Source organism: Sturnus vulgaris, chromosome 18, assembly GCF_052056855.1.
Source record: "Sturnus vulgaris isolate bStuVul1 chromosome 18, bStuVul1.hap1, whole genome shotgun sequence".
Lineage (NCBI taxonomy): Eukaryota > Metazoa > Chordata > Aves > Passeriformes > Sturnidae > Sturnus > Sturnus vulgaris.
In genome coordinates this window covers 2,417,561-2,433,126 of record NC_142260.1, presented here as the reverse complement: position 1 = coordinate 2,433,126, position 15,566 = coordinate 2,417,561, and the positions used below count along the sequence as shown (strand labels likewise).

At 40.8% G+C, this 15,566-nt stretch overlaps 1 protein-coding gene across 6 annotated transcripts in view; it reads right to left on the bottom strand.

Annotated features, from left to right (window-relative positions):
• Positions 1-1,663: 1,663 nt before the first annotated feature.
• Positions 1,664-15,566, bottom strand: part of TUB (TUB bipartite transcription factor) — a 135,522-nt gene continuing 121,619 nt past the window's right edge. For all 6 annotated transcript variants that reach the window (XM_088175678.1, XM_088175679.1, XM_088175682.1 and 3 more), the window contains 6 exons: positions 14,954-15,145; positions 14,266-14,378; positions 13,167-13,281; positions 8,207-8,305; positions 7,628-7,799; positions 1,664-7,216 (listed from right to left, as the gene is read on the bottom strand). In XM_088175678.1, coding sequence (XP_088031804.1) covers positions 7,083-7,216; positions 7,628-7,799; positions 8,207-8,305; positions 13,167-13,281; positions 14,266-14,378; positions 14,954-15,145 — 825 coding nt within the window. In that variant the 3' untranslated portion in view covers positions 1,664-7,082. The remainder of the gene's footprint in view (positions 7,217-7,627; positions 7,800-8,206; positions 8,306-13,166; positions 13,282-14,265; positions 14,379-14,953; positions 15,146-15,566) is intronic.

Here is a 15,566-nt window from a genome sequence, read left to right as displayed (position 1 = left end):
CTGCTGTTACAACATAGGAAAGATACACGATTCCCTATGTGATGTTCAAGAGTGCCTATGAGAATTAGGAGGTGCACTCTTGCCAGGACTTTGGAATTCTCATCCCTTAGTGTCTCCTCATCACACTGACAGATGGCTGCAGCCACAGGCTGGCAATCTGCATGGAGCTGCAGCATCAGAAGCTTCCTAAATCTCTCCAAAATGCAAGTTTAAACTTCAAACCAAGCTTAAAGAAAGAAAATTTTGAGCAAATAATCTCCTTGCAATTTCATCCAAACTGCGTTAAACTTAGCTAGATTTTAATGTTAAAATTTATAAAAACGTTTAAAAATTACATCCTGTTACTTTGAGAATTACTCTTACACTTCATAAATTACTTCCAATGGCATTGTGCCAACTGGGACAGCCTCAGTAAGAAGCCACAGATGCAGGGTGAAATGTGAGAAACACTGTAAACATCCCAGCTGAGTGTAAAGGTAGTCAGAAATCACGAGGCTCATTGTTTTTAAATCAGATGTGCATGACAGAGTCAAAGTGGGTGGTAACAACAGTTCTGAACAACTGAGTCACATCCAAGGGAAAGGAAAAAAAAAAAGAAAAAAACAAACAAAAATACAAAAAGGCAATTTGCAGCACAATTGCCAAGTGTCTCAGTTTGCTACATAAAAGCCATAAATAGGTGATTGCATTTGCTGAACCTCTGCAATGTGTTGAGGAATAATAGTTTTAAAACAACAGATGCTGGGAAGTAAAACACAACCAACAACACACACTGTCAGAAAGAATAGTGTATGAGATGATTTGTCCTTAGTGTTTTTTCTGCACTTTTAGTAACCAAAAATAACACAAGGCAAAAAACCTGAAGCCTCCCTTAAATCATTGACAAGATTTCCACAGAATTCAACAGTATCAAGATTTGATCCTCAGAGATTGGTTAGTTACGTGGCTTCTACATGGGCAGCAGAAAACTTCATTTTTTTGGTTGCTTCAGGGAGCATTAAACTGGGTTCTGAGCACAGCAACACCACCTGACATCCACCAGCCTCAAAGCACTCCTGGAAATCCTCCCAGCAGAACAGAGATGCAGCCAGCCCAAAAACCAGGAGCTCCATCCAACTCGCTGGAAATGAGGCACAAAGAGGGTCCAAGATTTGCACAAAGTCAGACACTGTTGGGATTAAAGCCCTGGTGACCCCATCCCCAGGCCTGTGCTGAATCAGCCTAGAAGATTGTGATGATTTTAACACAGATTTTGACTCTTCTGGACTTTTTTTGCCTGTTCCCAAGCACAGAATAGATCACGAGTATTTCAAGGTACTTGAGGTTCTGACTCTCAAGTAAGACTTTGTTACAGTTCATGTGCTTAACAAGCTTTTGTCAGAGTGATTTTCAAACTGCCATTGCAGACCTAAATAAAACCATGATAAGCTTCCAGTGTTATTGTATAATCCAATTATGATGTGAATAGGGAAGGTTTTTTCCTCAAAAATCTATGCATAATTTTTCTGAACAGTGTCCTCTTCCTAGAGCCATTCAGAAAAGCAGAGTACTGGTTCCATTAAAGAGTTTCAGGAAAGCCACTTAATTCAAGTCTTCTCAGTGAAGGTGTAGATAAACAAACCCTTACTGAAAAAGGGGAATTGAAAATGTATAGGCAGTTAAATAAAATACAACATACAAAATAAGTTTTAATGCATTTTCATCCAATATACAGGCATTTGTGAGTATCAGCTACTGAGCTATAGTTCATAGCAAAACACCAAAGCATTGAGATAGTTGTGCAAATTCTTTTCTTAGTTCCTTGGCGAGCAACAAAAAGAACTGAAGAATATCTACATAATTAATTTCAAACACTTACAGAGCAGAACCCTGGAAGGTGTTTTTTGTACATGAGGAACAACAGGAACCTGATTTCATTAAGTAGCACATACAAGAGAAGCCTGCATCTACAGTTAGATTAACTCTACTGCAAGATTTATATGTATAAAACTACCTTATTCTAGTCATCAAAACGAGGCCTTTTGAGAAATCTGAGTCATCAGCCCAAAATTCTAACAAAGGTGATTGCTGTGCTGTCCTTAATTGCCAAGCAAAGATATCTGATTGGTGAGCACAGGCTTCTGTAAAAGCAGGAAAAAATCCCACAAGTGACATTTTAGGAGAGCAATAGGATAGAACTGGGCAAATAGTTAGAATGCCACCAGATCAACCCCAAAATCTTCCCTCTGACACCTGCAATACATTAGGAGAAACTTTCTCTGCCCAGAACACCAGGCAACCCCTTGTCTTGTCCTGCTACAACAAACAAAGACACAATAATCTGATATTGGTCAAGACTCATCATCCCTTCACGACAAAAACTCTTCTTTACCTATCCTTGTTTTATCCTTATGTGAAATTACAAATCAATTAATAATAAAATTTGTAAAAAGCTATGGTACCAGAACTGAGAATGATTTTCCATAGTAAGGACTGGATTGATTTTCTGATTTTTTTTTAATAGGTATCACCCAGGCAGGGGTAAGATTTTAATAGCAGAAAAAGAAGTCTAATGCCCAATATTGTTAGAGAGCTCACTGGTGTCTCTGCTTCTTTAAAGCCCCTCCTTTGTTCACCACAAGGGAGCAAAACCTCAGAAAGTTTGAATTGATGGCACTGGCTCCCCATGACTGATAAAACTCTGTGGTGTCATTTGACTCCACAATGATATTTTTCAATTGTGCAGCCACCAGATTTTATTACAGAGCCCTTCTCACTCCAGCTCCTTCAGTGCTAGGACCTCATGAGGACAGCCAGCTGGGAATTCCAGCACTATTGTAAGGCAACTTGAATAGCAAGAGATTTGCCCAGTAATTATTACAAAACCATTCTCACTGATTTCTTAACAGCAGAATGTATAACAAGAGCCTCTGACATTACTGTTTTATGTGCCATATATATTATCCTACAAAAGGAACAGAGTGATGCCTAGCTTCTAAAAAATAAACTGTTTTAGGCCACCAACACAATTCAGCTCACAAAATCACTTCCAACCTTTTTTTATTTAAAAAAAAAAAGGGAAAAATAAGGCAGCACTACAAAGGGAATCTAACAGCCTGCCTCCAGGCTTGTGGACAGCTCTGCTCACTGATTTGCAACCAATGGTTTGAAAACTGAAATGTTTACTGAGAAAAATTCTGATTATATTTTAGGCAAGCTTTTTTATCTGCTACCTTTTAATGTGTTAATTTGCTCTACTGAAGAGCCAAAGGGCCAAATTCACCCCTCTGATAAGGCTTCTATTGTAGGAGCATCACTGAATGTGCACCAAAGGCATTATTCATCTGTGGAAAGATCACTGAGCAATATTGTCAAACACTTTTGAGCTGCACATCCTTGAAGAGCAGATAAAGGAATTGTAAAGAGAATGAGAAGGAACAGAACATCACAGATGAAGAAAATTAGATAAAGGGCCAGGAAGAAACTGTTTGATGTAAACAGAGTGACAAGTTAGATTAAGAACTCTCATTAAAGCATGCAGCATTTGCCCATAAGCAATTCAGGCAAGGAATTTGTTTACAACTCTGTCAAAATCAACAGCAGATGCAAAGAATCGTCAATATTGGGATTTTAAATAACATTAAATCTACTGTATCCAAGCATTCACTAAGACTGTGTGAAGGAAATACACAGCTCGGGGCTATTTTATTCTTTGTCCCACTGAGTAAACAAGGTTATGCCCTGCTGCACATTGAATGCAGGCCCAGCAGAAGTGACTAAAAGGAGTGCTAACCACTCCTCGGTTACTTCAATGTGCATGTGCCTCTGAAAACACTTACTAGCACCAAGATTTTATTACTGATGGGGAAGAAAACGTAACGTCGTGAGCAAAATGTAATTTCAGGTATGACTCTGTGTTAAGATAGAAGCTGGTTTGGCTTTTCCAAGTTAGGAGGACAAAGTTTAGAGATGGGATGGAAAGCTTGTGGTGTCACCTTCCATGTGACCTTCACCAGAAAATATCCAGGAAAATCGATCCATCGGAAATCATATCGATTCGAAATTAATCTTTGAAACTGCTTCCAGAGCAGATGGTGAAGGCCAAGTGAATCAAACCCAGCACCTTGCTCAACAATTCTGAGAAATCAGGATTTTGGCAAAAGGCATTAGGAACAAATCGTATTCTAACTGAACCAGATTTAATGAGAGTTCCTCATTCTTAGGCTCAGGTTAACATCCCCCTCTAGTGACCTCAATTTTTTGTGGGGAGTTTTTCCCCTCAGCAGCTCGTTGGCTGGTGGCCCTGTACGATCCTGTTAAGATGATGGGAATTTGAGTCACCACTTTCCTCCTGGCACGGTTACAGGTTAAAAAAAAAAAAAATAAAAAAAATACCTGGCTGGGAAGAACATGCAGTGAGAGTGAAGTTACACAATGTGCTGGCAGCAAAACTGTCCCAAGAAGCTGAAGTTGCAGCCTTTCCCCAGCCCCTCATTCTCACCCTGGTGCAGGAGTTCACTGCACATGAGTTTCCTTTCATGCCAATCCCCTGGGGGGGGTCACGATGTGAGTCAGACCATTGTTATGATCCGGGTTAAAAATAACCCTTCCTAAACCAACTGACCACTAAAGCCAGCAGATTGTGTGTCTGCACCAGGAGACACTGGGCTCCTTTGACACAGTGCTGTGCATGGACAGAAAACTGTGTCAGGTGCCACTTCTCAGCTCTAAAGTGAGAGTGTGTGTGTGACTGGCAAGGCACAGAATCCAAGCCATGCAGATTCAGCCATTCCCACGCTGCAGAGCTCTTGAAATCCACATCACTCCTCAATACCAGCACTGGGAATTCCTGACTGGTTTTGCAGTAGTCCAAACAAAAAAATTCTGGTGGTCACTGGAGCTGACATGACATAAGCCAAGTTCTGGGGGCTTTTCTCTGTTAAATCCAAAGTGAGATGACAGATGGGGATGTGAAATTGTGGGAAACCACCAGCTACAGAGAAAAACAAAGCACCCGTGTGCAAAGCCAAAGTATCCCCTGCAGCTCACGACTCAGCACTTCAATCATTCACGGAGGGAACTGATGCTCCTTTCTCCCAAACAAAAGGTGTCTTTCCATTTTTTTTATACCATTGCATGGAAAGGCTCCTTGCAAAAAGATGAGGGGGAATAAAAAAAAAGACAGAGCTTCCTGTTAATTGAAGAAATATTTGGCATGCTGAGTCTATCAACAAAACATTGTTTAAAGCCTGCAGACTTTCTTCCCATAGACTGTTTAAAAGATTAGAAAAAATGCTGGTAATTATTTATTTTCGTCTCTTATCTGCAATTCCTTTGTCTGTGTACTGGGAAGGAAAGCTGAAGGCAAAGGTGAAGAGAGCATATTTCTTTTGTTAATTGAAATTATACAGTCCAAATGGCACAACCTTAAGGAGAGCTTTATGGCCTGTCCCCTACACCCAAAAAGGGCCTTTCAACTATGAGACAATCAGATTTGATCTCATTTTTACATAATCTCTGGTTGTGCAGTGCAAGAGTTTATAAGGAATAAAAAGGGGGGCCTGAATACACACAGTATAAAACACAGATACTGCTTCACTCACATTTCCACATCCTCCTGGTGAACATATAAATTCTATTCCTCTGTGTGCCACTCTGGACAACATTGCTCAGAACAATGGCAGCAAGACCATTATTTTTAAAGATGTTTTACAATGTGCTTTCGAGTTGCAGCTCCTGGCTTTTGAAACGTTCAGGAGAGAAGATAACAATGGCTTGTTCTTTGCTTGTGTTTTGTTTCGAAATGCTGTTTGTTTGTATATTCCGGATAGATCAGAAAAAAGGAAATGCAAAATCTGCACTATTTTAAGGTATTCTGTGTCCTGCCAGTGTCTCATTTGTATGCAGCATACACTAGATTTGCCTAGAAGGATTTAGCTCAGTAGCTGGCACGTTTACATCAGAGAACAACATACACAGTTTCAATCGATTTCAAGCATTCTTACAATGGGAAATAAATATGAAAAGTGGTTGTTGCTCAAAGTTCAAAAAATGCGATCAACAAATTGTAAAAGCTCAAAAGGCCAGACAAATTTAATAAAATATTTCCATTTACCTTCCTCAGCTTTACACAGCCTGTTCAAAATAAGAAGATTCTCTGCAGAGTGCCTTTATCCAATTGTTTATATCACTTCATACAAAATATGTGTTTGAATTACCACAGCAATACAAGGATATAAATTCCCAGCCCACAAAATGCCAAATTCAACATAAGTTATGCTTTCTTGGCATCTAGATGTTTTCCTTTTCCTTTTCTGTACTGCAAATACACTTCCATTTGAAACAAATTAAAAAGCATGTAGATGTTAAAACATAATGACAGCTTAGAATTCAAGTGACTTGTGCAACATTATTTTGTGCTTTCCACTTCTCCATTTCCTCCTACTGCAATTAAAATTCATCATGCCCTACTACATGTACAATAGCAATGCATCAAGTTCAGTCCAGTAGAGGTTTTCAACCTTCAGACTCGGCTTTATACTACACGAGATCCTTGCACAATCAAAAAAAAAAAAAAAAAGAAAAAAAAAAGTGCATCTTTTTTCCTCATCTTTCTCTTTTGCTGGATGATGTGAAGCTTTGATTAGTTGATGCAGGAATGCAACCTTGAGGTACGATTGCAGCCTCGGAATGATTCTTAAATGTAAAAAGAAACTTTTGGAGTGCTCACGCCCTTTCTGGATTTTAAAAAAAAAAGACACCACTGTCATGGTGCTACTGGAGCCACGGGTCAGTACATCATGGCACACACCCATAACACAACCAGGGACATGAGAGACAACTCCTATTTACAAAAAAACTCGATGTCACTTCCAGAAAAATATGACACAGGGGAAAAAAAAAAAAAAAAAAGAGGGAAATATAATTTCCTGAATGTCCTGCATTTTTAGAAGATTCCTTTTACTTTCTCTTCAGCAACAGAGTGGTCCTCCACAACTGCATTTTTCCCTGACCTTTTTAGCATGGACCATAAGCGACACCAGCAGGAATTGGGAATCATATGGCAAACTGCTTCCTTCGAGAGGATGCTCACCCACGCCCCTTTACTCACAAGCCAGCTTGCTGTCAAAACTGGAAAGGGCAATGGAAAAGGCTTGTAGTGCACACATGGGGTAGTTGTAGTCCATGGTGAACACGTCCTCAGCCACACGGCCAAACTGCATCACGATGTAGTCAGCTGCAAGAAAGGCCAGAAAAGGCAAAAAGCATCACTGCTGTTGTTTCAGGAAGTGTGCAGCCAGCACTACTACCCTCTGTCTCAGAGCAATGAAATACCAACCCAACATGCTCACTCATCAAACTTCACAGCACTTATTCATGCCAGTGGGCGTGCTGATAGCAGGGCGAGAAGCGAGGACAGCTTGAGTGATAAAGGGTTGCAAGACTCGTTAGTGTCAAAAAAAAAAAAAAAAAAAAAAAAAAGACGCATATAAAAAGCACTTTTTGCAAGAACAGACAGAAGATGGTTTCTGTACAGAATGCTGGATGATGCAGGTCTCAACTAAACCTGCTCAGGTGACAACTGTGAGGGCAGAATCCCCTCCAGGCTGTGCATGCTCCCACACCTCACTCGCTGAGCTCTACTTACGATCGTTATCATGGATAATTTGGAAGTTCTTCACCGAGGCCTGTGTGACTCGACCATGGAAATTCAGAACGTAGGACTGGGTGTCATCGTTCCAGACTGGTGTTTTGTTGTGCAGCTCAATGACACTCTCTGTATTTTTGTTCTGCCACCTTGCAAGAAGCGTCTCGTGTTCCTGCACACAGCACAGACACACGCTTCAGTTTAACACACTCATGTGACAAAAAAATACATTAACTGGCAAGAAAAAAATCATTCACCCTGGCCCAAAGACTAAACTCTTACCTTAACCCTCAAAACAGCTGCAATGAATGAAACTGAGAACTCTGAGGATCTAAATGCAAATGTGCATTTGAGTCCTTTCCACATTTTAATAAATGTTAGTTGCAGCTTTTGTTATCAAAATACTTTATTTGTAGTGCTTCTGTGAGTCACAGTAGTAGTCACACATTCCATTGTTCTGTAATTGTTTGAATGCTATTTTATTAACTTCTAGAACTTTAGAAATGCAAATAAAAAATCCCAACTCCACCTGAAAAAGAATTCAAGTAACTTTTAGTGCTGGCTGCTGCTATGACTTACATTTCGTGGTCTGATGGAAACTCTTTCATGATCCATATTCATTCCTGGTATGATCACACTCATTTTACGAGGTCCTTTAAACCCCAGGACGTTTGTTTCCTAAAAATGTTTAGAAAAGATTTCATCACGTTCTTTATTTTTAAAGTTGATTTCTTCAGCAGAGAGACATGGTGGCAGCCCAGGGAACTTATCTGTTAGTCAACTCAAAAAAACATCTTGAAACTCCCACCTTCACTGGCACTGCCAAACATTCTAGCTTTGTCTTAGAAGCTCTGACAACAGGAAAAATGGAAATAGAGAGGTTTCCAAAAACACTCCTAACACTGGCTGCCAGCAACCTTAATATAATTTTTTTTAAAAAAAATCCCTTTGTTAAAAAAGGATATGAATTAACCAGATTGCTTGGCTACTGCTAGATCCCAAAATAAAGTAGTTGCAATTTAAAAGTCATAAAATGCAGTGACACATTTTGATGTGAGACAAAATTAAATATATGGGACCAGCTCTATTTATTCCAGAGTCAGCAGAAAAGCAAACAAAATGCTAGTCAGAGCATCTGGTAGCAGTGCTGTGGATTTCAAAGTTTGCTTAGAGATGACCATGGTAAAAAAACAAACACATTAGCATGAAGGCAAATTTTCTAGCTGTGAAGACTGGGAAAATAAAGAAATCATACAGGCAGCAAAATAAATCCATGGAAAATACAAGTTTTTCCACTAAACATGATCTGATGCACTCCTGACCACTTTTTCACAAGAGCACTCCAGAATTGCACTGTCCTCTCAAAACACAACCATTAAAATCTAAACCTAAGCCTTATTTTCATCTGACACCTTTTTTTCTACCACAGAAGCAACCGGGGCCAAATATTTCAGTAAGTAATTTCTGCTTTTGAACCAGAAAAAGTAAAGAGCAATATTTTCCAGTAAAACCTGATTTTAGCATTAAGCCAGTAAATGAAACAGTGACACCTTGAACTCCATCTCCTCATGTTTTGTGATAGTCTTTTTTTTCAGTCACGTGTATTTTTTCCCCATCTGCCAAACTGAAATGAAGGGCTTTGGAGATGCACTAAGGAATGTCAGGAAGAACATTCCCATTGTTCCCACATAGGATGCCAGGAACCCTTAGGCTCCAGCTGGTGTGGCTTTACCACTGGGACATTTAAAAGTGATTTATTCAGCTGTCTCTGTTTTTATATTTTTAATTAAAATGTTCTGATTTTATGGAACACAAAACTTATTGAAACACCTTTACTCTTTCAAACAAAAAATCCACGCATCTCAACCCACTGGAAACATCTGAAAACAACCACCTAAAATACCTGCAGCTTTGCCATCATCAGACCTTTGAAATAACTCTGCCTGTTCCAGCAAACCATCTGGAGGTTTTCCACAACTCATTAAAGATTTGCATGCATGCAAGAGAAATTCTACTGGATTATTTTACTGCATGCTCCTGAAGCAATCCAGGCATATTTATATATCTTCCTAACTCTGCACATTAATGGGAAGATTCTGCCTCTTTTCTGAATCATTTATGTCCCCTCCTTTGGCAGAGTAAAACATGTTATCAGTTCAGTTGGTTCTGCATCATGGCAAGACGAAAACTGATATGACTGCCAGCAGATTTTATAAGTAGGAGAGACTCAGCACAGCAGAGGACAAGTTCTAAGAAAAGATTCATGCTTATGCTTATTTTCCACTAAGTACTGACAATTTTGGGCTTCTCTGCTATGCCTTACATGCTTTACTCCTCAAGCTGCAGTTATGCTATGCATAATTAATTTAAATGCTGACTGGTTGAAGACATTGTTGAAGGCAAAATTAAATAATAGTGCTGAATCACTTCCCTCCCAAAAAGCAGAGGGGGAAAAAACAGGAATACATTCTTTGGGTTTACTCAGAAACACTGAAATTGGTACTTCTGGCTCATGATAAGAGAATGGTTACTAGTTGCACATTACCACCATCACCAATTATCACATGCTGTGCTGGCAAATGCTAGCCTTTTGCTAAACTCACAGTACCAAACTGAAATTACATAAACATGGAATATGTGAGGAAAATTATTAAAATTACCTCACCTCCTGCCTCATTCCCTGCTTCTCTTTTATCTCCCTCCTCCACTCTTTTGTGTGTGGAAATTTAAGACTACAAAGGGTATTATTAGGGGAATATAAACCAAATTCTGATTTCATACCTCTTCAATGGCACTGACAGTCTTGGTTTACACAGGAACAAAAATGTTGTTCACTGGCAGAGCCCTGTTGACTCAATCAGGACACCAATGATTTTTTGGACAGGACTCAGCCCAGGATTGCTGCACTCCCTGCCAGTCAGCCTCACAATAAACTGGGCTGCAAGAACACAGAGCCTCTCCCTGGGGCTGCCTTTAGAATCTTACACACTTTCAAATAATTGTGTAAGCACGTTGCTTTTGTGGCAAGAGCTGCCATGATAAAAGCAGCAAGGTGAATATCCCAGCAGCTCCCAGGAGATTCATGATTTTGTTTTCCCAGTTTCCTTGCAGCCACTTCCTCTCCTGGGCTTGTTTCACACAGCTTGTGCCTTGTCCTTAATCTTTTGTGTAGAAACTACCACTCCAAGGAATTCCAGATCACAGAACCCACAACACTGTGGGGGCACAGTGCAGGAGCCTGAGGTCTGAGGAGGAACACGAAGTCTTGTTACAGCACTGAAACCTGAGCATCAGCTGAGCTGGAGTCTCACACAAACTGTGAGACAGTCTGGAATCCAGCACGGAAAATCCTGGTACCAGTGGCACAGCTGCAGCTCACTGCTCCTGGATCAATTCTGCCAACGATTCTGCCATCAGCCATTAGGTGCTGCTGCAGGTTTATTAATCTGCTGGGCGAGTACAAGTGGCCAACAGCAGCACCCGAGGAAACTCTGAGCTTGCCCAGCTCCGTTCCTGCTGCTTGAAACACATCCTAAAGGTGAGCTCCACAAAGAGAGCTCCCACCACACATTTAGCCCACACATGCATCCCCAGTTTTCTGCCAATGTAAATCAGACCTGCTGAGATGATTAAGCAGGTCATGCTCACCACGTTGGGTACAGCTTGATCCCTACACGGGTATTTGCTCAGATGAGCCGAGGGACAGTGAGAGGCAGGGTGGTGCTTTCAAAGTATTGTTTTTATAGCTTTTGCTGCAGGGGAAATCTCAGGGCAGGAATTAAAAGACTGCCTTAGGACAAGGGTGTTTTAGCTCTGCTCTTCCTGGCACTCTCTGCTCTAGTTCTGCTGCAGCCAGGAACAATAATCTCACTCCAGCAAACCTGGCTAGTTTGAAATGAAATACAATTCCAATTTCCTTTTGTCCTCTGGCCACGGCACACCTGCAAGCCTGCTGCCTTTCTCCATTAGTACCAAAATATCAATGGAACAAGTAATTTTCTTATACAAATGTACCAGTTTCAAACTGCTGATTTACAGACTTATAAAAGCAGCTTATCTCAGCCCCATTCTCCAAACAGTGGCCATGGTCTGGTTCTTTCCAACACCCACACTTCTAATTACCTCTGCTGACCACAAGAGCTTTTTATTTGGTATTGTTCATCGTTCAAGTATTTGTTGTTGACTTAAGCAATGGCTAAATTTCTCAATATATAACTTTTTTTAAATTAGCTTTGGTTTTCTTTTTGCATTTCCAGTTTGTACCAGATCAGTTGCCTGGCTCCAGGGAATGCCATCCAATATAAGCCAGTAAAAAATACCTTTATTAAACACTAATATTCTGCTAGGCTTCTACTGAGACTTCAGTCAAATCCTGGAGTCTCTTTTTAAATCCTACATGCCGAATTTTTGGAAATCCTCAGAATTTCCACTCCAGCAGGAAGGGAGGGATATGTATCTGCTCACTTGTCTGTCCCCAACCATGAACCATGTGCCTGAGTAACAGCACATGTGAACACACACACTTTATTTTCATTAAAACTGCATCCTAAGCAGCAGGAGGAGGATGTGCTGGCAGCTGATGCTGCCCTCCCTCAAACTCCCAGCACTTTGCATGGCAAGGATGGCTCTCAGCTTCCTTGCTCATGGAAATCTTCCCAGATGCTTTGCTCCCCACAGCCCAAAGCTGACCCTTCTGGGAACACAGTCTGTGCATTCACAGGGTGTGTGGGGGATCTCACCCCGACAGATTTCCAGGCATCCTCGATTAGAGCTGGGCAGCAACTCTTCAGAAAAGTCATTCTTGGATATTTTTACTTGAAGTTGTTGATTTGTGAAACCAGACAACTTTCTGTAGCAGTGTACGTACCAGTTCTCACTGGAAGGGCTCCTTGAGCCCAAATATTTCTGGACAGAAAGAGCACTCTCACCAAAAAGGTTATTCATCCAGCAATGGTGAAACAACAGCAACTGTGTTTCAAATCTTCATTGCCTGCATTGCTCCTGACAAATGCTACTTGCTCTCCTGTAAGAGCCCAGTTTATCTCATTCAATCAAAATTTGGATTTTACTTGGGGCTTCTTCCTGGTAAAAAGGAGTTTTAGAGTTTTTATCCCAATCTCAGCTGCTGCAGACCCAGCTGTCAGCTACCAATGGTTTGGATCAGAAGCCTCCACCAAAATGCCATCACAAACAATCACACCTTAGAGCAGAAATGCCATGTGCACAACTCTTCCCAGTCCAGGAGGCTCCTTCAGGTGATGCCTGCAGGCTGGGATCCCACCCTTTCAGAGGGTTAGGTAGGAGCCCCAACACCTTCTTCTCACCAAAGGTGAGAACTGGGCAGCCCTGATCAGTGCACGACTTTTTTCACCTCTACTTCACACTGAGCCTCCCGGTTTCTCTAGGGGAGATCAGCTGCCTGGCTCCATCCAAGTCTGAATGCTGGTTTTACATAATCCTAAGTGAGAAGGAAATTCAGTGTGCTGTTTCAGAAACTGAGCTGCCCTTCCTGCACGCCGTGCCTGTGAGCAGTACTTACATAACAAATAGCAGCTAGCTCCTGACGCAGGGTGCTCGCCTCCAGGCTGGATGTTGTTTTCATTGGATTCACTCCATTGTCATAAACTGTAAACTTAGTTCCCATAAGATTTGATCTACCAAAAAAAAAAAAAAAAAAAAAGGAAAATCCGATCACCATTTGTCAGCAATGCTGCCCAAGACATCTCTCCTTTACTGCACTGGCGACCCCAGAGGAAAGGCAAATATTGAGAACAGAGAGTTGTTATTTCTAATCCCAGCTACATGGCAAATCCTGGACTAAAGGCCAAAATCACAAAAATGTAAAGGTACAGTATAGAAGTGTATACTAAAAGTCCCTTATCACCATGCTGGAGATTTCTGATAACATCTTGCAAACTAGGAAGTTCAAGAAAGTTGTAAGGAAACACTCGGGTGGGGTTATTCTGTGTGTCTGCTTGGTTTTTAAAATACACTTACTACAAAACCATCTGCTTTCTTACCTGACTACTAAACTCTGTTGGAATATAGGGAGTGACTTTTATAAAGCCATAAGTGAGATCAAATCTTTGCTATTGCAAAGGAAAGGAGTGTGAAATGTAATGCAGGCACAGGTGATGTGAGCACACACCCAGAATCTCCACAGAGGGATCAACAGCAGACTGGCTGTAGGACGTGGGGACAGCCAGAAAAGGAACACGTGGTTCTGAAATAATTCCACTACCTGCAAATAACTAATTTGGATCTTAAGGAACAAGCAAAACCAAAGGGATTTTCAGACTGTTCAACGGTGCATTCCAAAGTATTTATATCAATAGAGGCTAGACACAATGTACTCACGCACTTCTGAAAATCCCATTAAGATAAGTTGTGCTGGTACACCCTTGAGAATCTGGCCTTTGAGTACTTCAGAGTTTCAGTCCTGCTGACTTTTAATAAAATGTGATCCTGTTAAGTACTTGAGACATTTTTGAAAACATGCCTTGGATACTGGGGATCTTTAAGACCATGATCACATGATGTAGCCAAACCTCTAAGAAGACACAGTGGATTACAGGCTTCTCAATATCGAATAAACTTTACATCATATAAAGAAAATTCCTAGACTTCTCACTGTTTACCTCAGTTTTCCAATAAAACTCTCTCCACCCCGAGACAGGTCAGTTGGGTCTATAGAGATGAGGTAATTAGAGGTTTTACTCTTCTTTCGTTTCCTTCCAGCCAACAGAAACACCTAAGCAATGCAAAAAAAACCAGATTCTAGAATGCTAAAGGGGTTAGCACACACACCACTTCCTGCTTTGATATAAGGAAATCATAAGCAACTTTTCTGTCTTCAGGCATCACTACCAAAGTAACAGAAGATCTCCTGGGATTTAGCAAAACCAGGGAAAAAAAAATCTGGTAAGGGAAAATGACTTCTCAACCACCCATTCCATTATTTATGGTTTAAATAATTTAATCTGGTCTATTTTGTTAAATGTTTCATTCTAACTCTCTCTGGCTCTTCCAGCTGAATTGAAAGTAGATGCTTTGCAGGCCACAGAATGCAGAGAGCCCCAACTGCTGACAGTCACATAAAGGTGCCATGCATGGACTATTTAAGGCCAAAAATTAGACATATGAAGAAAGGCATTGGAAGAGATTGATATTATTGTTTGGTTTGGGGAAGACTGTAGGGTTGATCTAATGAAAGCAAAAATGTATTTGAAATACAAGATTACATTTTATTTGTAAGACTCCTTCAAATTTTTTTTTTTTTTTAAATATTCAGATGCAACTGGTATGTCATTCAAGTTATGTGATGACCTTTTTACCATGCTCCCTTTCCAAGTGGAGGTAATAAGTAGGGTACATCCCTCGGTCCATTCCCTTCTTGTCTCTTGTGATCCTGCACTTGACAGTGACCCCCTGTGGGGCAGGTCTGACAGCAAACTCCTCCAGGTCATCCACATCTATGAGAGGCTCATTTGTGGAAGGACTGGGGGCTGAGGCCGCTTCCTAAAACAATAAAAAAAAAAAAATCAGGGGTTTTTAACTTCCATTTCCAACAAGGTTATAAGCACAAAGGAATGGCATTTGAGAGAAGCTGCACTTTTAAAAATTCAAACCAAGGGCTGTGTTGTCTTGCTGATGCTCTGTGCACAGACCCACCTGGTGGAGCAGAGCACAGACAGAAAACCCTGGCTCACACCTTCCCATCTCATCACACTCCCTCTGTCAGAAAGGCCATGCTCAAGGACAGGGGGGCTTTAATGAAAGGAAGAAATGGGATAAGGAGCAAGAATTGAAGCTCCAGAGAGATGTAGCAAAGATGAGAAGTCAGTGCAGTATGTAAAAGAGCAGGGCACCATCAACTTCTTTAGCAAGAGCTTGTGATTAAGAATATTTGAACCAGTCTTATTTTATGTTCGGATGGTAG